At 41.9% G+C, this 22634-nt stretch overlaps 1 protein-coding gene across 12 annotated transcripts in view; it reads right to left on the bottom strand.

Annotated features, from left to right (window-relative positions):
- The window catches only part of TENM2 (teneurin transmembrane protein 2), a 1291685-nt gene that overhangs the window by 197217 nt on the left and 1071834 nt on the right, over window positions 1-22634 (bottom strand). For all 12 annotated transcript variants that reach the window (XM_060634955.3, XM_060634958.3, XM_078446587.2 and 9 more), the window contains 2 exons: window positions 20111-20233; window positions 6811-7016 (listed from right to left, as the gene is read on the bottom strand). In XM_060634955.3, coding sequence (XP_060490938.2) covers window positions 6811-7016; window positions 20111-20233 — 329 coding nt within the window. The remainder of the gene's footprint in view (window positions 1-6810; window positions 7017-20110; window positions 20234-22634) is intronic.

Genomic DNA, 22634 nt, shown 5'->3' with positions numbered 1-22634 from the left:
AGATAAAGGTCCTTGCTTAGAAAATTTGCAAACTCCTGAATTATAGCCCCTCTGAGAGTCTATGCAGTCTGAATATGTGATGTAGTCCTGCCCCCTCTTATTCATCTCTGTCTTCCCAGTTTCTTTCTCCCCAAGTTCCACGTTCTCAAGCATTACCCTTCTTGAAAAACATCCACAGCCTCCTCCCATGCAGCCCTCTCAACACCAGCTCTCATATAGAACTCAGGCATCCCTGGAGATTTCTCCTTAGCTCTGCTTGGTAGCTACCCAGGGGGGTACCCACTCATTTAAGTGGCAGTTTTGGTTCCTGTTAGGATACACCAGACAATCACAAGAGATCTCCTGAGAGAGACATTTTCAAAAGCACTTTTAATCCAATACAGAAGAAACCAAGTCTCTCTTGGTTTCACAAAACCTTTCTCCATATCTCAGATTTTTTGGGAAAGGAAGAGTCTGAAAAACACACCTGTAAAAATACGCCTCCATCCAAAATGAAGTTAAATCACTATGTGATGTGCTTTGCAAACTGACAGTCAAACCCTGATATTCCCTCTGCATGAAGCTCACAGCTCCACAGGAAGGGGTAAAATCCAGGAAGATCCCATCTGACTGGTTAGTGGGCACTGAGAGGGCGCAGAGATGGCAGCAGGGTGAAAGAAGCAGTGTGTTCAGAGCACTCAGTGTCCCCATGTCCCGGGGACCTAGCCAGTCCCATCTGTAATTGAAACAGCCTGCTGTAGGGGCACCTGCATGGCTCAGACGGTTGAGCATCCGACTCTGCTCAGGTCATGATCTCACGGTTAGTGGGTTAGTGATTTCAAGCCCCACGGTGGGTTCTCTGCTGTCAGCACAGAGCCTGCTTCAGATCCTTTGTCTCCCTCTCTCTCTGTACCTCCCTGCTAGCGTTCTATCTCTCTCAAATATCAAAAAGTAAACATTAAAAAAAACCAACTATGTGCCGTTTACACACAAGGGTGAGAGAGAAGGGGACACAGAAAGTGAGAGTTCACTTTTAAAAAAGGCTCTCAATCAGGTGCACCTGGGTGGCTCAGTTGGTTAAGAATTCGACTCCTGATTTTGGCTCAGGTCATGGTCTCATTGTTCATGGGATGGAGCCCCACGTTGGGCTCTGTGCTGACACTGTGGAGTGTGATCAGGATTCTCTCTCATTCTCTTTGCCCCTCCCCTGCTCCTGCTCTATCTCAAAATAAATTAAAAAAAAACAACACCATGTTTTTTAAAAGGCTCTAAATTGGAAAGGGATAAACCTGAGAGGGCAGAAGCTAACATCACTAATCACCATCTATAAATTTGCTTTACAAAATGTCATATAGGGGAACTCTGCTGATGAAGACACATAGGAATGTTTGCTTAGCTCATTTTATCGTGGTCCATGCATGCTCCATCTCCCAAATTTGCATGTATTTCCTATGATCATGGGGCAATTGGTGGTCTCCTAGATACTTCTTCTTTATTGTTTATTGTGCCTTGTGGCTAGTTTACTTCTTATCCTACAGACACCTCTCAGTAAAAAGCACCAGGGGTTGACAATGTCTACTTCTATCTCAGTGCCATACAATCCTTAGTATCTCCCTCTAAGAAATCTGCTGGAGCTGCAAGCCCACCCTCTGCTTCCAAGTTCCATCTGGAAGTCACTGGGCTCATGGCTCCAGCAGTCTGAGTGATGAAACAGACATTTTTAATATTTGCTAAACAGGACTGTGAAGAAGGTGAGTCTCAGCAGGGCTCCCAAGCGGTAAGTGCATCTTGTTGTCTCAGGTTAATCATGTACCTCATTTGCCGATTATTGACTTGTTCTCACAAAGGATTTTACTTGGCTTGACATATCAGTAGCAATCAGTGATAAACTGTCAAGCAAACTTGCTCACTGCCTTAACCACCAAAGACCCTGACTTGCAGTAACAGCCTTAAAATTTCCTTTGATGTTCAGCACTGTAGCCAGGTCAGATTATTATTATTTCTTTAAGTCTGATCGGTATCCTTTCTAGAACTGGGGTTGAGCAAATCTGACAGTTTGTAGGGTTTCAAATACCTGGAAAGATGCACTAGGCTTCCTCACTCACCTTCCCCGTAAGAATTCAAATTGGTCGGTTGAGAATGGCTTATATCGACTTTGTTTTGTTTTGTTTTTGTCTTGGTCTTTAAAAATGCAATGGAGAGTGTCAAAATATTGCATTTCAAAGACAATATAATAGCTACCTTTCAAATGGACAAAGATTAAACAACGGTAGCATTCAGCTCATGTAACGGTTCAGGTAAATAAAATGGGCACACTGCTGCTGGTAGGTTAGAATATATGGAGAGTAACTGGTGTAAACTTACAGAAGGACAATTTAGCAATCCATATTAATTCTGTAAGGGTTTACTTTCAGGGAAAGAATTAAGGGTGTACACAAACACTAGCCACAAGGACAGGTATCCCAACATTTTATTGCAAGTCACTAGGGCTTTTCGTTGATTTATCTAGTGCTCTACTTCTCTGGGTCAACACCAGATTGCACTTCCTGCTCCACTGAAGTTAGGATAGGACTCGCTTTGGTCCGCAAGACAAGGGGAATATCCAAGCAGTCCACGATGCTCTACCTTCCTTCACTACAGGGAACTAGTAAAGCCTGGATAGGGGAAGTTCCACGGGTCTGTGTCCCTGAATGAGGCTCACCTGGCACCAAGTCTTCCTTCATCCATGTGAACGTGTAAAGTGGGGTTTCCAACTTCAGCACTACTGGCATCCTGGGAGGGATAATTCTTTGTTTGGGGGTTGTCCTGTGCGTGTGTGACAGCATCCCTAGGCTTGACCCACTAGCTGTTAGTAGCAGCTTTGGCCCAGTGTGACAACCACAAATATCCCCCAGACATTGCTGAATGAATCTGGGTGGAGGGGAGGGTGAAATCATCCCTGGTAAACAAAAAATGCCTTCTACTATTTTAAGTCATTTAGATTCTTAGGTTGCCCCCACTCTACAACTTAGAGATTTTATTGTAGCAAAAACATATGTAAACATTTATCGAAAGGGGACTGCTTCAAATGATGGGTGTTTCTGCTCCTTTTTGTTTGTGTGTTTAGAAATTTTTTTCTGCAACAAAAACAGTTTGTTCTTCCATAAGAAGGGAAAGACACTAGAAAATTAATTTTAAAAAGCTGTATTTGCATAATAACTCATCTATATACAGTGTTTGCTAGGGCCACACAGAGTTTCTTAGTACCATGAAACACTCGTATCTGGTATTTTTTTTAAATTGTGCTTTAGTTTACAGCGTGTTTTGCCATTCTACCTTTGTGGTGGTGGTATAATTACAACAACATTGTGAGCCAGGTAAGGTAGGTAGACAAAGAAATGGAGGATAAAAGAGGTTAGGGGACAAGGCTTAGGTCTCCTGGTTAATATGTAGCAGGGCTTCCATTCTGAGTTCTCCAATTCCAGGACTTTCTCCCCTATGCCATGTTGCCTCTGTACCACTGTAAAAAGCCACTTTCAAAAAGTCAACTGGGACACACTCTGATTCTTAAGAAATTTAAGCAGGTAAAAAAGGATTCTCTTCTGTATTTAATATCCTTGGACAAGGATACTAAACCTTGTAGACTCTTGGTCAAAGCATGATACTCAATAAAATTTAAGCATAGCTATTTCATGCAACACAGCCAATAGAATTTCATAGTCATCCCCCTCCCCCCCACCGCCTCCCCATATCTTTCTCTTTCTCTCTTTCCAGCTCAAATGAGTCACCTTGGCTACACTGCCAATCCCCATAGAACTTATGTTCCTTGATAGGATATGCCAATAGAAATGAGAAATTCTATAATGGTTCGAGATGTGAGTTAGTCACCTATCCCTGCAAGGAGCTAAGTACCGTCTCCTCAAGGAAATGTACCTCATCAAATGGACATGAATGCATGTAATGACAGTGACTGAATGTGAGAATGTGTAGGGAGTTGTTTTTTTTTTTCCCTCTTTTTCTTTTTTTTAAGAAGTGTCCCTATATTGTACCTGTCTTGTGAATTTCTAAGTATCTGCACTGTGTCTCGCTTACTTGACCCTGTAACACACGCTAAACTCCCAAATTGGCAGCTGGACTGAAACCCTCAGCGTACATCAGCCCATGCCTATTCATTTCCCTTCCCTTGAACTGTGATGAGGCTGTCCCTGGAGTGGAGCTATTTTGAGAGGACGACCGCTAGAACAATCACTAGCCTGGCAGGAGATGGACAGTGTGGTGTAGCCACAAAAGAAGAAAAGACATTGTCATTGAGGGTTTGAGTCCTGAATGTCAGAACAGCAGGGAAACTGGGTAGAGTATGTTTCTGCCTGCTGTCCACTATCACTCAGTTACAGAGTTACCTACTTGACTTGCCATGATCATTTGCTTTTCCATGATACTAGTTGTTCAGAGCATGCAAGGGAAGGGGGATAACAGTGCTTTGGAACAGTGTCGGGAAGAAGCGTTTTTCTCCAGCAAAGCACCTTGCATCCAACTGGCTGAGAGGAAAGTTATTCTCAGCTGTGTCCAGAGGCATGTTCATATTTACTCGAATAAGGCCAATAAGCAGATTTCACCACCACTGCAAGTGGTGCTGTAGTAGAATCAGTGGAGCCTGAAGGTCAAGGAGACCACCTCACAATTTACTTAACTTCCCAGAGCATCACCCTGCTGCCTGCCAGAAGTTACAGAAATGCCACAGGGATTCCTGTCAGCCCACTTCCTCTCTTTCTCTTGATGAGAATCTCTTTGAAGAGCAGATACAATTTTTGTATCGGGAGTTCTGCTTGGTCAGGGGCTGTGTTAACTCATCCCTGAATAATCAGTGCCTCAACCAATAAATATTTTTCTGGATGGGTGGATGGATGGAGGATTTATTGATTACTACTTTACATATTGGTCCCTATAGCATGGACTGTGTATGCTAAAACAAAACAGAAAACAAAAAGCCCCCAAAGCTCTCCTCTAAGGCTCTGTGATACTTTCAGGTTGTAAAGATGGGGCTGCAAATAAGTTTCATCATGAGAGCCAACACTGGTCAGTTGGTAGCAGCTGCCTTGAGGGTTCTGTGGGAGGTATCTGTGCATTGAGATCACTGAGGACAAAGTGCAGCCCTCGATTAGTGATTAGCGATGTCTGCCAGGAGCCAAAGCCAAGGAAATGGTGGTCTGATGCCTTTGCATCTGCCAATGGGTTTAGAGCTCGCAATTCTTTCAATTCAATTTTCTAGATGAATACCTTTCCAACACATTTTAAAGTCATCTTTGACTGCATATAATGGGTAGTTAAGGAAGTTTTCCTTCCACTGGGGTATTTTCCTAATGTACTTCTTTATGTACTTGCCGGATTTGAAAGCAAATGAGGCGGGAAAGCCCTACGTGGTTTTTCTCAGGATATGCAATTCTTATTGGAAAAGAAAACCAAGCTAGGTGGGTGTTAATTTATCCCCAATGGTGGGTATATAATAAAATCTCTGCCAGGACAAATTAAAGGAGGGGTGAGAGAAGAGACAATGAAATTCATACTCTAATCCAGTCTCTTCATTCCCAACATGGGATAATCTGACTTTCAAAGTGCTAAGGATGTCCCAAGGAACTCAGTAGAGGGTAGAACAGAAGAACAGAAATCATAGAGAAATGGCTGAATTTTGGTCAGTGTTACACAACTCTTTTTAAATTCACTGGGATGTCTCCTAGTGATATTTTAACAAACTAATACAATAACTAGAATACCTGAAAAGTGCCTGAGGATTCACCCCCAGGGCTAGCAAAGCTGACTTCTTCAGGTAGGAATGTTATCTTTTTATTTTATTTATTTATTTTTTTTGGACACACCATACAAACAACATAAACTATGCCATTTTACATTCTAGTAGTGCTTTTTTTTTAATTTTAAAATTATTTTTTATTTAGTTTTTGAGAGAGAGTCAGAGAGCAATTTGGGGAGGGGCATAGAGAGAGAGGGGGAGACACATAATCTGAAGCAGGATCAGGGCTCCCAGCTTTAGCACAGAGCCTGACACTGAGCTCAAACTCACAAACTGTGAGATTATGACCTGAGCCAAAGTTGGACACTTAACTGACTGGGCCACCCAGATGCTCCTACATTCTAGTAGTTTTTGAGTGTATTCACAATGTTGTACAACTATCACCACTCTCTAATTCCTGAGCATTTACAACATTCCTAAAAGAAACCTATCATACCTACCAGCAGTCAGTAACAATTCCCTCCTCTCTCACCCCTGGCAATCACTAATCCCCTTTCCATCTCTATGGATTTGCCTATTCTTGACAGTATAAATGGAATCATACAATATATGGGCTTTTGTATCTGGATTCTGTCACCTAACACCATACTTTTCAGACTCATCAATGTTGTAGTGTATAACAACACTTCATTCCTTGATATAGTTGCATAGTATTTCACGGTATGCATATATCACATTTTGTTTATCCATTCATCCAGTTCATGGGCATTTGGGTTGTTTCCACTTTTTGACTATTATGAATTATGCTGCTTTGAATGTTCATGTGTATGTTTTTATGAGAAATAACCTTTTCAATTCTCTGTGTATATGCCTAGAAGTGGAATTACTGGGTCAGATGGTGACTCTATGTTTAACTTTTGAAGAACTGTCAAACTGTTTTCCACAGGAGCTGCACCATTTTACATTCCTACCAGCAACATACCAATGTTCCAATTTCTCCACACCCTGCCAACACTTGTTATTGTTCAACTTCCAACAATAGTCATCCTAGTGGGTGAGGAGTAGTAATTTTTTAAAACTCATAGTTATATCAAGTATGTTCATACCTGGGCATGGGATGGCGGAAGTCCTCTTCTTATGTAAACACCGAAGAGAGCATCCTTCCCAAGGGAGATATTGAACTTTAAGAACTGGGGTTGACTGATGTGAATCTGTGATCTCCAAAACACGCCTGGTGGGACTTCTTGGGTCACCCGTCGACCAACTTCTGCTTCACCACTGTCTATGCTGCTGTTTTTCAATGACCAGGACACTGGAAAGCAGGAATTGACATCAAGTCAGTGATATCTGTACACATTTGTTGGTTCTACATTTCTGTTTAATTGCATGCCAGGAGTTTCAAAAAAATTACTATTAAACTCATGGCAAGTTTGTCTTTAAGTATAAACTCATAACCCAGGGCATGTGAAATACTGGCACCATGCTTTCTAAACTTCTTTGGTTAGTATTAACTGACCAAATATAGTAAGAGCTGGAGTCTGGGAAGCACAGGTAAAGCTTCCAATAACCTCAAATATGACTGGGGTGTAAAATTATCAGCAGGGGAGAAGAGAGTGATATTAATTTGGCACCAAATCTAATTCTTGTAGCCTTTAATTATTCTTTCCAGCCATAGACAAGTCCAATATACTCTGACATTTTCATAAATTAAAATAGAAAGAAGCAACTGTGAACAAAAATTAGTCTAAAGTAAATAACTGTAGAAAATAAGGACTTGATGTCAGACTGATCTAATATTGGGGGTGACTCCTTCCTTGAGTTAGCAGGAGGGATCTAAGCACACTGTGGAAATCACACCTCTGTCATGGCATCATCATAGCATCTCTGTTGCATTTGAAATCACTAATACAGAAAATATTGGTTGCCCACATTGAGCTTCCTTCAAAACTTTAGTGAAAGGAGTTCCAGAAATACCTATTTTTAAAGAGGATTTAATAGCAATGAACTCGCCAGTACCTTCTCAACTTCTGAGGGTGGTTTTATTTGCAAGCACAGAATTCAGGAAAATCTGGGAGTTGCTAGTAGTCACACAAGGAAAGCAGTTAATCTCTTGGAGTCTCATTTCCCTGATCCCTTAAATGGGAACACAACCTAGATGGAACCTAGTTTTATCATGGTCATTTGTGATTTGTTCAAATGGGACTTCTGAAAGAAGTTCTGGGGGACTTTTCACTTTTCAACCCATCACTTTGATGGCCTTGTGGATTGGAAAACCTCTTCTGCCCAATGGGCAAAGGATGGGAATCAAGTTCCCTTCTGCATTCTGGAACGGATGGGTTCTTGAGAAAATATTTATCTATATTTGGCAACAGTCCAGTGTAAAAGATTTGAATGGTCAGGAGAGGTTGTGGGAACCACAAGCAGCTGAAGGCTGGCACAAAGTGTTAGTGAAGCTGTCTGACTTAGCAGACCTGGTCTGTCACTATTCTGGCCCCTGCATTAAGACAAGACTCATAAATGACCTTGATGCTACTTTCTCCATCTGTAAAATGGAGAGGTGAAATTTTTGGATTTCTGATGGTTTTCCATATCTAAATTATAAAAGAAAAACACAGAATGACTTGAGGGTATGACGTTATTTTTTTTCCTTTTTATTTTTTCTTTTTAAACAAGAGAGGGAATGATTCATTTTTATTTAGCTCAATAGGGGATCAAATAAAAAGTCAGCAAGGGCTTAAAATAAAGCAGGAGAAACAATGGTTGAGATTGTAAGAAGAAATTCTTGACCTCTAGAAAAACAAAACTAGGGAACAGGTTTCTGAGGGAAGTTTGGAAGCTCTCGTCACATAATATCGCTAAGGAAAGACTGGGGCGCCTGGGTGGCGCAGTCGGTTAAGCGTCCGACTTCAGCCAGGTCACGATCTCGCGGTCCGTGAGTTTGAGCCCCGCGTCAGGCTCTGGGCTGATGGCTCGGAGCCTGGAGCCTGTTTCCGATTCTGTGTCTCCCTCTCTCTCTGCCCCTCCCCTGTTCATGCTCTGTCTCTCTCTGTCCCAAAAATAAATAAAAAACGTTGAAAAAAAAAAATTAAAAAAAAAAAAAAAAAAAAAAAAAAAAAAAAAAAAGGAAAGAAATAGATAGTAAGTCCCGAGTGGGTCAAACCTTTAGATGGAACTAGATGGTTTATTCCTCAAACATGTTTATGTGGATAATGGACATGGAATACTTCTCTGTAGGGGGAGGAATAATGCATGGTATGGAAGAACAGAGATTCTGGGCGGAGACTGCCCTGGTTCAAATCCTACCTTTGATACTTGCTAAGTGTATCAATTCTCTATGTCTTAGTTCCCACATCTGAATAGTTGGGATACTATTACTTATTTCAGAGGGTTGTTGTGAGGATTTAATGAGTTAATGCATGCAAAGCTCTTAATTTTAGGCGCAACAGAAGTCCTAAATAAAAATTAGCTACCATTACTATTATTATCAATAAGGCTCTCAGCCTGGAGTGTTGTTGATTTTGCTGAAATAATGGCATGTCCAGGGGGAAATACTTGTTATTATCCATTAATCAGAAGCTCTAATTATTATAATTTGAAAACTAATTTGTATGTAAAAATGCTGCTTTTGGCAGACTTCCCCCTCCCCCACATTAGGGTCTTTGGGGGGAAGGGATATGATAAAAAGGACCCAGTAAGGAAGAGGTGTAATAAAAAAGACCCCTGGGGAAGAATAGTTTAGGGGCCTCTGATAGAAACCAAAAATAAACCCAGCAATCACAGTGTGGCAACAAGTTAAAGAAATTCATTTAAAATAAAAAAAGAATTTTAAAGAAATTATTCATCTTTAAACTTAATAAGATGGGCTTTCCTTCATGTCTGTTGGGCTTTCAGGGGTTGCTGGGTTAATGACAGGATATGAAAAAGAAGCAGGAAATCAGCACCCACGAGCCTGCTAATCTACTGTTGAAACCTAAACGGATTTTGATAATGTCAAGCCCAATGAGGATGTAAGAGATTCACAAGGGAGCCAGCTGCCAGAGAATGGTTGCTTTGGAGGAATTCAGACAAGGAGCCTCAGGGGCTTGGTTTGTACAGCAGTGGGAGCCCTGTTCTTTTACTAGACCCAACTTCAGGACACCACCTTCTGTAAATTAGCTGCTACCATCAGTGAGTACAGGCTGCCTTTTCAGTATTCACACCTCCTCCTAGGATTTCATATGCTCCCCTTCTTCATTTCCAATCCACTAAAGGAGGAAGTACATTGGGTGATGAAGTACAGGTTTTGCAGCCAGACACAGTGGGTTTAAATTCTGTCTCTGGTTCTTCCTTGCTGTGGACCTCTAGCAATTTGCTTAACCTCTCTGGGTCTCCATTCTTCTTTATAGTAACTATCTCATAGGGTGGGAGTAACAAATGGAAGTGTACAAAGGGCTTTGTACAGAGCCTGGCACATAATAATAGCAAAATATATGCTAGTTAGCTTCATTTAATTAAATAAAAAAATTAAGAGCTATATGGGAAAGCACCTGGCTTTCTTTTTAGAGTAAAGGATTTTCCTTTTTTAAAAATTTATTTATTTTGAGAGAGAGAGAGAGAGAGAGAGAAGAGAGAGACAGAGAGAGAGAGAGAATGAATGAATGAATGTGTGTGCGTGTGAGCAGAGTATCTTATGGGAAGGGGCAGAGAGAGAGGGAGAGAGAATCCTAAGCAGGTCATCCTGGAGCCTGTTGTGGGGCTCGATCTCAGAACTGTGAGATCATGACCTGAACCCAAATCAAGAGTCAGACAGTAAACCAACTGACCACCTAGGGGCCCCTAGAGTAAAAGATTTTCTAAAAGAAAAAGAAAAAAAAAACATTGCATGGATATGTGATATATATGCTTATGTATATGTGTATATCTATGTTTATATATTTGTATATCTACCAATCAAGAGACAGTGTCTAATTCTTCTGGAATAGACTTAACTATGGGAACAAGTGTAAAATTGTTGGTTGGGATCTGTTCCCACTACTGATTTTTGGTGGGACTTTCCAGAGCTGGTATGATTACTTTATTGATAAACCTGTTTTACTGAGTAGCCCTGAAATGAAGGTCCAGGTCAGCTGCACCTTCACACTGATGCTGTCTTTTCCTTTACACCCAGCCTTCACTCCTACCAACAAATAAGTAGACTCTTTCTCTGAGTGTTCATAGCATTTACACTTAAGTCTACTGCAGGGTCCAGCACCTGTTGTTAGGTCCTATAATTGATTTTGCTTGCCTTCGTAAGTCTCTCATATTAGACACTGTACTCCCTGAGGTCAGATAGAGGTGCAAATGCATCTTTGGGTTCTATATGGTTTGCACCTGGCAAACCATGGATGATTTATAAATGCTTGCTGAACTGAATCAAGTTTTACCTGCCCAGCTGCTGGGGTGTTTTAACATAACCCCTGTGACCACCAGATAAAAATGAGTGCCTTAAAGTAGATTTACTTTGAAAAGTTGCATGTAAACTGACTCCCCCCCTCCCCCAGTAAAACCAAAAGCTTGAAAGCTTTATGGAGAAATTTACTATTTAAAGGAACCTTCACTGAAAACCCTCTTCAAAAATCATGAATAAACTCTTAATGTACCTTTTGTATAAAACCTTATAGATAAATAAGCAAACCAGGGAGACTGGAATATGGTGGAAAGGTTGTTAGATAACAACCAAAAGCGAAGGGTCTTATTCCTCATATTTAACCTTGGACCTTTTGTGGAAAGAAACAGGGGTGTAAATGAACTGTTTGTTTGAACTCCCTCCTTGCTACTAAGGCGCTGACTAGTTTGAGGCAGTTCTAGCTCTCAAAGTCTCAGGGTCTTTATCTACATGAGAGAGGTTTGGACTCAGAGTATCATATGGGACATTACACTGTAGTCTACTGTGTTCTAACAGAGAGAGCTAGGGGGTGAGGAGGGGTGAGTCATCTCTGGATATATGCTACAAAGAGTGTGTGTGGTGTGTGGGGGGTGTGTGTGTGTGTGTGTGTGTGTGTGGTCCGTAGGAGGGAGGAAAGGTTATCCGATTTCACTTTTAACAAATTCAATTCGTTTAACATAAGTTACAATTACTATTAAAAGCTAGTGACTACTTTCAAAGTAAATTCTCCAGATAATGGCAACTGAATTCTGCTTTTGCAAAGTGGAGTTTTCAATACTTTTATATAAAAAAATCTTCATTTTGAAATAATTTCAGATTTACAGTAACATTTTTAGAAAACAGTACAAAGAATTCCTGTATATCATTCACCCAGATTCCATAAATTTAATACATATTTGTTCTATCATTCTTTCTTTTCTCTGTTTTTTTCCTGAAGAATGGAGAATAAGTTACAGATAGGTAGTTCCTTTTACCTCTTGATTCTTCTATGTGTTTTTCCTAAAAACAAAGGCATTCTTTTTCAGAGCCACTGTACAATTATTAAAAACAGTAAATTAACATTGATACAATGTATTTCTAACTTAAAGATCTGATTCAAATTTGCCAGTTGTTACACAACATTCTTTGTAACAGAGGAAAAAAAAAACTTTTCTACATAATTAAAAAACATCTTTAAATTGAGTGTGCAGGGGTGCCTGGGTGGCTTAGTCGGTTAAGCGTCCCACTTCAGCTCAGGTCATGATCTCACAGTCCGTGAGTTCGAGCCCCGCGTCGGGCTCTGTGCTGAAAGCTCAGAGCCTGGAGCCTGTTTCGGATTCTGTGTGTCCCTCTCTCTCTGACCTGCCCCCATTCATGCTCTGTCTCTGTCTCAAAAATAAAACGTTAAAAGAATAAAATAAATTGAGTGTGCAAAACTTCTGTAATGTTAAAAACAATAAGAAAGGAAAAAATGTTATGCAAACATTGCCTTGAAAGACATAAATAGGAAAGCTGTCATTTGTAAACTGCTGAAGCCAGTGTGGGGAACGGTCTCAGTAGCTCTGTTCCTAGAGGTCAAATCCCTGGGCTGGTGTCCAACAGGAGTGAAGATCTGTGCTGCTCCTGAAGGTCAAGGAGGCCAGCACCCTGAGTCAGGCTCCCAGTCCCACCAAGGAGGATCTAAATCTGGGCTCTCCCTGGCCCTGCTTGTGTTCTAGGACCCCAACATGGCTAATTCCTAATGGGGTGCCACTGAGAGACAGACAACAAGGAAGCAAAGTAATCACACTTTCTATCCTTTACTGAGAAGATCTGAGACCTCAGGAGGCATGTTGGACAGTGAAGCTGTCAGCCCTGGGTTTGAATCCCAGCTCTGACAACCACTAGCTGTTGTCTTTGGGCTAACCACTCCCTTTTTCTGGGTTTGTCTACTCATCTGTATAATGGGGTGGTTTCTGAGGATTAACCAGGGTAACATATGTAGTACCCAATCTGTGGCACTTCTACATCTTTCTACCCAGGTGTTGTGCTACCCAAACACAGCCATAACTATTTTCCCCAGATTTAGAGTATAAATTTATGATGGTATAGTTAAAATATAGGCTGCCCAGCATAGGTACAATGAACTAGTGTAGGTAACAATGAGATAAAGGGCCACAGGGTGGGATAGGACTCAGTGAAGCAGGAAGTCATTTTCTAGAGCAGCTGAAATCAATATTCAATGAGTGATCAATATGTCTATAGATAAGGAGGGACCAGTCACGTGAAGGAAGGTGCTAAAAGCAGAAAAAACAAAGTCACAAGATCGAGTTCCAAATTGCCCATGTTGCTGTATACTCTAGCTGCTTTTCAGGTAGACAACTTTCTGGAGCCTACTTTAGCAAAAAGCTGCCAGATTTTATTTAACAATGACTAACAAGTGTCCCAAGCAATGTTGTGGAGATCATTCATTCATACTTGACGCAACAAATATTTGTCAAGCATCTACTATAGCGCTAGGTAACTTTTGCTCAACATCAAACGTTGGGATGCATATCATACCCCCAGTATCCCTCATCCAGGCAGCAGGGCAAGGTCCCAGGGACTCAATGTGGGCTTCAATTGGTGGCATCAGGAGAAGATTTAAACAGCCATCCCATAATCATTCAGTGAAAGACTGGCCACCACCCTTGGGTTCTGGGTAGTGACTGAGCATCGTGTCCTGCAAGGAGCACTGAGTCCCACCCACATTTCCCTGAGCTGCGGCTTCTATGTCAAACTTTCCTCCCTATCTATGAGATGCAGGACCAAAAGTGGAGATGATGATCATTTTGCCCTAAAAAGCAGATGCTTCATGATGGTTCTGGCTGATTCATCTCCAGCTTAAAGATGAGATTTCTTGGATTTTTGAGGCAACACTCTAAATGATCAATTTTATAGGATAGTCCACCTCTATAACTCCACGGAAGAGTGCTCATGTAAATGTGAAGCTATTGCCTATTTCAGAAACACGTACCTAAAATTCCAACCAGTTAAATAAGACTGATGTCAAGCAAAACGACAGCCTTCCATAGCCACATTAGGAGCTAATCATTTCAGAAAATGTTGCCATAATTCATTTATGGAAACAGCGAGACTATTCCCCAAACAAGTGATAACGGGAATGGACTCATAGTCATAGCCGGGAAATGAAACCTCATATTAATACTTCCTAAACTTAACCGAACTCCAGAGGCACCTCAGCATAAATCTGCCTTACAGATTATTCTGCCTCACATATTTTTATCTATTGCAAATAAAGTTGAATTCAGATTATTGCTTCAGTCATTACACCTCGTTTCCATTTATTTGGGAATCAGGACAACCATCTGAAGCTTCTGTTTAACCAAGAGATAGGCAAAGAGATTCTCCTAAGGACATTAGATTCACTGCCTTACACTACAGCTCCTCTGAATCAGCCCATCAGCCTTCACCCTGCTGCTGGCTGGCTATTCTTCAGGAATAGATTTCTATCCTCAGTGTTCACTGCTCCCATGATGTATTCACAACATCACACAGCAATAATGATTTTTATAAAATCCTTCAGCAGTTGGGACTACATGTGGCCTTTACATCTTTTGAAACCCAATTTGTCACCTTAGGTAAAAATGGCCAACTCTTTGCCACTAGGGGAATTAACAGACATTTATTTATCTGACCATTCAGGTGAGCATGATTCTGCATTAATATGTAGTTCAGTTTATTAGTGTTATTTATAGCAGCTAAAATTTACTGAGTGGTTACTGCTGGCCATGCCATCTCCTGATATGTTTGTGACTTTTCCGGTTTTCAGATTAGAGAACCATGAAAATACAGTGACTTGCTTAAGGTCACACAGCTCTTAAGTGGTAGAACTGGGATCCAAAATACGAACGCTTCCAGAACCCACATTTCTAATCACCCCGTTGGCTGCTTTTCGGACATTGGCCTAAGTACAAGACATACAAAGAGGTGTGTATCCAAACAGGTGGCAGGGACCACCCTCTGGATGTACAAGTCAACTCTGAAAGAGAAACGTGCCAGCACAAGTGAGGATAAATGCACTAGGGAGGGAGATAGATTATCTTGCTATTAATACCCATGTCAACCCACAATGATGTCAGGTACAACAGAAATTATACAACTTAGAACGGGGTTGTGGGTAGCAATCAGAAGCTAAAATCAGCAATATGAAGTGCGTAAGCAGTACTCACATGCAACAAAGGGAGAATAAGATGGCCTCCAAACTGAGAGGAGTTGTTACATTGGTATGTAGGCTACTGGTATATTTGCCAGTAGACGTGCAGTATTGTAATGGTTGGCTCAAACATAACCACCCCTTGCCCTTCTGGGAACTTCACTGACTTTGAAAAAGCCCCATGTAGAGAAGTGATCATTTTGAAACCCTGGGCTGTGTTCATTGAGAGGCTGACAAGAGCCAGAGGAAGAATTACCAACCTCCCTGCTAATCTGGCTCCTAGTACCATGCATTAAGCCAACTAGTAAAAATCATTATGAAGTTTTTGCTGAAAGGGCAAGTGTAGAAAAACATGTTTCTAAACAGAATAACAGTCTTTGCCATTTTTTTCCAACTTGCATACCATCTGGAAATTCTGATTTTTTTTTTTCAAAGGGTAGGAAAGAAATGTGCTCCAGGCACAAATAAATGTTTACAGCTGAGTTATAAACCGAGAATGGTGGGGCTTAAAACAGACAGTCTGGCAGTGATAGAACTCAAGCTGCAGTGAGACAAATAATGCTGTGGGGAACGGGCCAGCTTGTTTTGCACATTGGCCCTTGTGAATGGGAAGTCTTGCTTCCCACTGACCTCATCAAGCAAATGTTTGGGAAGAAGTCTCCACATCTGGATTGGTTCTAATTCTTAGAAGGCAAAGGGAAAAGATGAAGCAGAAAGACTCTCTATCTTGACATTCTGAAGGCAGCCTTCACCTTTGGAAACTACAATACCTCATAAGAAGTGTCAGCCCGTGGATGCTTGTTAAATGGAGTAACTGAGAGATGGCATGATGATGTCAGTGACAACTAATATTCCCGGATCTCTTATTAACTGCCTGATGCCACACACCATGTTTTACAAGCACTGTCTCCTTTATACTGGATGCCAAGTGTGAGGAGTTCCATTTTATGGATGAGGAATTGGTGGCTGAGGGAGGACAAATGACCTGCTTATGTTCAAGCAGCTAAGTGATGGAGCTGACAGTTGTAACCAGCTGGACCAACTCTAGAGTCATATGTTACACAGAATCTGTCGATGCAGTGTTACCCAAAATATGCCCAACCCTTGGTCAAGACGGAAAGGCTGATCTATTGGGAGTTTGGTCTCTTCTGCCTCATCTCCTATAATTTATAGTTGCAGAACAGTCCAATGAGAGCAGACATAGGTTTGCAAATGATACAGAGTAGTAGGCAAACTTCCATAATGGGTCAGGTAACAAATATTTTATGCTTTAGTGGGCCATCTCATCTCTGTTGCATCTACTCAGCTCCATTGTTGTAGTGCAAAAGCAGCCATAGGCAATGAATGAATATGGCTGTGCTCCAATAAAACTTTATTTGCAAAAACACATGGCTGGCCTGATTTGGTTCATGAGATGTTATTTGCTGACCTCTGATATAGAGGACACCTTGACTTTAAAATGAGTGATAGGTTTTGAGAATGATCCATGAAATTCTACTTGGGAGTTTATTCTTTCTTAAGATCAGTGCACAAATTGGCTACATGTGATGTGCCCTTTAAAAGCTCTTGTATTCTTTGCCTCTGGGCCTAGCCAATCAAACTGGATTCCCTTATGTTATCTGACCAGGTCAGAACACTGTATTGAATCTTCGTTCTCAAGGCTTATCTAATCCCAGATCTATAGAAAAAGTGCTCTGTGCTCTTGTAATGAAGATGTATGAGTTCATTCCTTTTAACATAGAAATACACTCGAGATGGTGAGTGATTCTGGCAGTCTGTGGGCTCCCTTTTCTTGATGTGAAACCCAACAACCAAACCAACCACATTAAGGTTTAATTGAAAGAGAGAATGGAGAAAAAATAAACCATGAACAACAACAAATGGAAAAGGGAAGACAAAGCCCAAAGAACATACTCTCCTAACTAATTAATCAAGTGCTTTGTTTCCACTAACATATCAGAGAGTGTAGGCTGCCCTGTCTATTAGACTCCTTTCCAAATCTGAGCAATGTAAACACTCCTAAAGACCAAGTAATGAAATCTCTATCGATGTGCCATCTTAGATGGAACTCACATACCCTTGTTTTGCTTACATTTTAATTTGCTTCTGCTGGATACTTACCCAGTAATTGCTTAATAAGATTAACCTCCCTGGCAATGTGTGGTGTATCTTGATTAAAACATTATTGGAGTGAAGGATTATCGTATACCACAAAAAAATGGAGGGGGTGTTATTTAATACTTATTGCCAATATATCTTGATTGTCTCTTTGAAACACTGGAAAACTAGTCGATGGGAATTGATTCAGGTTATCTAAATGTATAGAATTGGGGAGTGGGGAGGAGGGAGGTCACTAGGTAAAGAAATTGAAACCTGAGGTTCACTTTTTCAAAAAGACATAGGTGGCTGTGAGAAAGCCAAAATCTTTCTAGTTGTTTTTTTAGACCAAACTTTACAGCAGCTTGAGAGATCTGCTGTCTTCGGTCATAAGAAGAGTACTCTTTGGTGTTCAGAAAGGAGATGTTCCCAGTTTTCGTTCAGCTTTATTTTAAATTCTCGCACTTTTTCATAAGAGTCCTATTGACAGAATTCATTGGACAACAACTTGGCAACCATTTTACTATCTTGTAAACTCATTTGGAAAATAACTGGTGATGTTACAGGACTTAAAAAGGCATGTTGCATCTGAGGGGGAAAATTCTGGTCTTTCCAAAGGCACTGTGGAAAGTGTTTCTTCATTTAATTGAGAGACACTGTACTCTTAGTTAGGACTTGTTCTCTTCAGGGAATCTTCAGTTCTGCTGATATGGGATGTTCAGGTGGGGGTGGGAGTTGGAAACAAAACTTAATCACAAATGCGCAGAGTGGCTGACCTTAACTTATGGAAGTTAGTGCCAATCTGTGAGTCTCTTCGGTAAAGGATGCTATTTAAGAAGCATTTGCATGTAACTTCAGAATGTATACATACCAAATATATACCTGTGCCCCATGAGCGAATATGCATATTCACTTTCAAATGTGTGTTCTGCATTCTTCTCAAGGGGCAGGGTGCTGCTGACTTGTGGATTAAAGAGAGCTTAGGGATCAGAAGCAGCAGAGACCCCCTAAAGCGTTTCTCCAAGAGCAGCACCATGGACCTCTTGGGCAGGATCATTCTTCACTGTAGGGGCTGTCCTTTTACTTAACCGCATCTCAGCCTCTCTCTGCTAAATGCCAGTTGCACCTCCTCTAACTGTGACAACCAAAGAAGTCTTCAGACACTTGCCCAATGTCCCCTGGGGGCCAAAAATGCCCCACAGAGAAACACTGTCATAAAGGAAACAGGAGCTGTGGATGATGTCAAATACTGGAGGGAATGGACTACACATCAGAGACCAACAAATCTGGCTTCAGGCTTTTTGGTCAGTTAAGGCAGAACATGATCCGTTAAGGCAAGATATACTTTCCATTTTTAGATCTAGTTTTAGTTACCTGATAATGGAAAGCATATAATTTCATCCTCAGATAAAACTTTTTCATGCTTACTTAAAGGTAATTTAGTGTTATGATTAGGATGGATGAATAGAGCGATTCTTGAAGATGGGATACAAAGAAAGACAAAAAAGTTACACTCGATGCCATTAGGACAACTCCAGGGAGAATAATTTAAGCAACATTAACATCTCAGTATGACTAATGTGCATCTCTAAGGGAAGATGAATTCTGGAATCTTCTCTGTGGGAAATGATGGTGCTGAGGAATACCCCAACTTGCCCAAAGATGCACAGAGCACAGACTTGAGTTTAAGTCTGTACCTGCCTATGTGTTTGACTGGGGAAAGTTTCCAAAACACCCTGGGCCTCGGTTTCCCTGAGATGATACCCTTCCTTTTACAGCTGTTGAAATTAGGCAATGCTTAGCTTGGTGCACACGAGGTGTCCAGTAAACGTTATTTCCTTTCTTGTCTCTGAACTATCTCTGTGGGGTATTTTAAGAAACATGAGGGTAAACTGTGCTAGGTAAACTGTTCTGATGTGCTAGGAGGCAGAGTGGAAGTGTCTGTGTTTGGAGAAGCCCTTCCACACCATCTCTCCTGTTTGTGATTTCCATCCTGACTCAAGCACACCCCACAGTCTGCCATCGGTTGCTGTTGTTTTTTTTAATTGCCCCCTGTCTCTACCTCCTCACAGTCCTGTTTTTTCTCTTCCTTCTTAGCACCTTGTTAGCACCTATTTTTTTTTTTTTCCTGCAAGAATACAGTTGCCTGATTGCTTCAATAAACATCTCCATTGTCCCCTTTGCTGTTCTGAGGAGAGAGCTTTGTTCCCTGAGTTGTCAAAACTCTGTTCTATTCTCTCCCAAAGCAGAACAGCTCAGAGTCTTTCTCTTTCCTGCCAGGCAGCCCTTCCTCCCTGGGGAGGCTGCCTCTCTCCTCTGGGGAGTGGGCTCTGGTCTAGCGGCACACGCAGCCTGCTGCTCTCGGCTTTCTTGATTAGGCAGGACTTTCTCCTGCTGCTGCTGCTGCCTCTCCAGCTGCTGCTGTTGCTGCTGCTTCTGCTCGGGCCTCGGGAGGCTTTCAAGTGGCTCCAGATAGCAGAGGTATGCACATTGGTCTGGGAAGGCGGGGTGCCAACTCTCAGTGGCTCCAGCCAAACGCAGCTAACAGACAGGAACAGCAAACAGATTTTAACAGGGGCACCTACGAAAGGCAATGGATTTGCCCCCCGCCCCCAATTTCTTTTCCTTTTTGTGTACCTTCCAATATTTGGATTAGAAAACCTAAACCGGTTGGCGGGAGCTCTGAATTTCCCTGTGACCTCAAGAGGGCAAGCAGCAGCTGTAACCTCACCTTTGCCTCCAGATGGCATTGTTGCCACATCATCGCTTCCTGGTAGGCCGGTCCTTATCCCATTGTTAAAGGTGTGTCCATCTGCCGGCTGCAGTTGCCAATTGAGTCCCAGCAGATGCATTGCTGCAGGAGAGACAAAGTAGTGAAAATATGAATAGATAATTCAGCAATGCAAATGTCAAGGGGGGAGGGCCAGGTGCCTCTTCCAAGCAATTGCCTTTTAAGGAAGCTGCACTTCAAAAAACAAAAAAAACCAAAAACAACATCAACAAAAACCCCCCAGCTTACCCCAGGCCTCAGGGATTAGCTAAATACAGAAAGGGAGGAGATCTGGGTGATTAGGTCTCCTCTCCCTGTGCTGCTGTTCACCACCTTTGGTGAGAGGATCCCCAAGGTGGGGAGAAGAGGAGGGGGAATCAGAGTTCAGGCCTCTCTACCATGGAGGAGAAAATGTCCCTCTGGAATCGCTGTAAAGAATACTGCTCCATCACATCCAACCTCTCCCACACTGTGGATGCAGCTGTTTTTAGACTGAGGGTCCAAGGGCGTTGACAAGGATAATTTCCCCCAAACTACTCAAAACAGTCAGTGTCAAAACAAGGCTCCCCAGATGGGATGGTCTGCTGCTGAGACTGTAGTTGCACTAAAACAGCAATGCAGCAAGTATTGCCCACAGCTGGACTGGCCCCTGTAAGCTCACCATTCTAGTTCAAGCTCTCAAGCTGCCTTTCCTTTCCACCTCTCTTCCTGCTAAGTGGGTACCTTTCAGCCCACTGTAGAAAAAGCTCAGGGGTGGTTGCAGAATGGGGTCCTTTCACAAAAATACTATGATGATTCCCTCTCACACCCTGCACCCGCACCCACGCTTTCCCACGGGGACAGAGGGAGCTGGAGTGCCAAGGTGCTATCTTTGCTAATGAGACAAACATGTTTGTAGGACTCTTGCTTTATTTCCACGTGTACTGCAAACCTTCAACACAAACTTCCTTCCTTCCCTCCTGTCTTTCTTGTCACCGTGTGCCAGCTCACCACTTCCCAGGTGGTTTCTCAAGCTCAAATCACCCCATCTTCCATGGTTCTGGGGGAGTTGTTTTTGCTATGTGGAATGAAAGGCAAATCCCAAACACCTGTATTCTTTCAAAGTCCCCATCTAAGAAATGCTTCATTTGCAGATAAATAAGGAGTACACTCCCCTGCATACTGCCCATTCAAACAATAACCACACTGTGTCTGTCTGGCATTTCAACCAGACATAGGTTGATGCTGTTGCTAGGGTTCCAGCGCTGCAGGAGAGAAAGGGCTGTTGACAGGGAAAGGTTCGGGGCATGATGTGGGATGGGAGAAACAATTAACCACAGGAAACGCAATTAACAATGCTTAGGAAATTGTTCACATGGCAATTAATTCTGCATGTCTACCACCACTTAAAGTCAGGCTGCATTCTATTAAGGTTAAAAACCTATCTTCAAACAATACAGCTCAGATTGATGGCCGCAGATTAATGTGCCAAGGTGTCCCTGTGTGTATATCTGCTTTTTTATTTTATTTTTTTGCATACTTCCCCATTTCAGAGCCATGTTTTTTCCCCCTATACATTACTTTGAAGTGTAAGGCAACTCTTTGAGATGATAAATACTAATAAGAATAAGTGACATTTACTATACACTTTCTGTCAAGGTAACGCCTAATTTTCTCCTGCAGTTTATCCGTTATATGTAGGTCACTCACTTGAAGAGACCGGATTCTATTGCCTCAAATAATGACATATTTTCACTGTACAGAGGTCAGGAAATGAGAACTAATCGTGGCTGCTTCGAGATAACGATAGCTTCTGATTTGTAATTACCAGGTGAAAGGGAGCCAAGGAATTAGCTATTTTAAAATGATTCCCTTTTTTTTTTTTTTTTTAAATGTCGCTCTTGGGTCTTGGGACTTGCCTTGAGCCTGCTTGTTGCTGCAGTGGAGGTGTGGTTCCCTCATGAAGGGTCTCCCTGCGTTTTAAGATAGACACAGACCAGTACTGCAGGTGCAGCTGGGCTCAGGCCTAACAAAGCTTTGAGTTTCTCATCTAGAGAAGGAAGCTGTGGGTCTATCAGGCAAGAATGACAATCTGCCCAACGCCCCATCAGTGTGAATCTCTTTTCAAAGCTGTTCCCCTCTTTGCAAACCCAGTCTTGGCACTCCAAGATGAGGAACATACTGCAACCGTCAACTTCAACTTCGAGAGAACAGCAAGCAGACAATACCCTAATCTTCTTGTGCATAAGGAGGGGATTCATGAAACTAAGTTCTGTTTGCAGAAATGCTCACCCCTCCCTTTTTGTTTCGGGTTACATAGCATCTTTTTATTAAAAAAAAAAATGAAAAGTATTCTGAAAACAAGAAGATGAGAGATGGGGTGAGAAGGGTTAGGGTCAGAGGAGACAAGTAACTGCTCAGACAACTCCCAGAAGTGAAAAGGAAATAAGAAAGTGAGATGGAGACAGGCAAAGGGGAAGAGCCAAATCTGCTGAGTGTAAGCTCT

The sequence above is a fragment of the Panthera onca genome, chromosome A1, assembly GCF_046562875.1.
Source record: "Panthera onca isolate mPanOnc1 chromosome A1, mPanOnc1 haplotype 2, whole genome shotgun sequence".
Lineage (NCBI taxonomy): Eukaryota > Metazoa > Chordata > Mammalia > Carnivora > Felidae > Panthera > Panthera onca.
The sequence above is the reverse complement of the archived record's forward strand: the minus strand, read 5'-3'. Positions and strand labels throughout refer to the sequence as shown.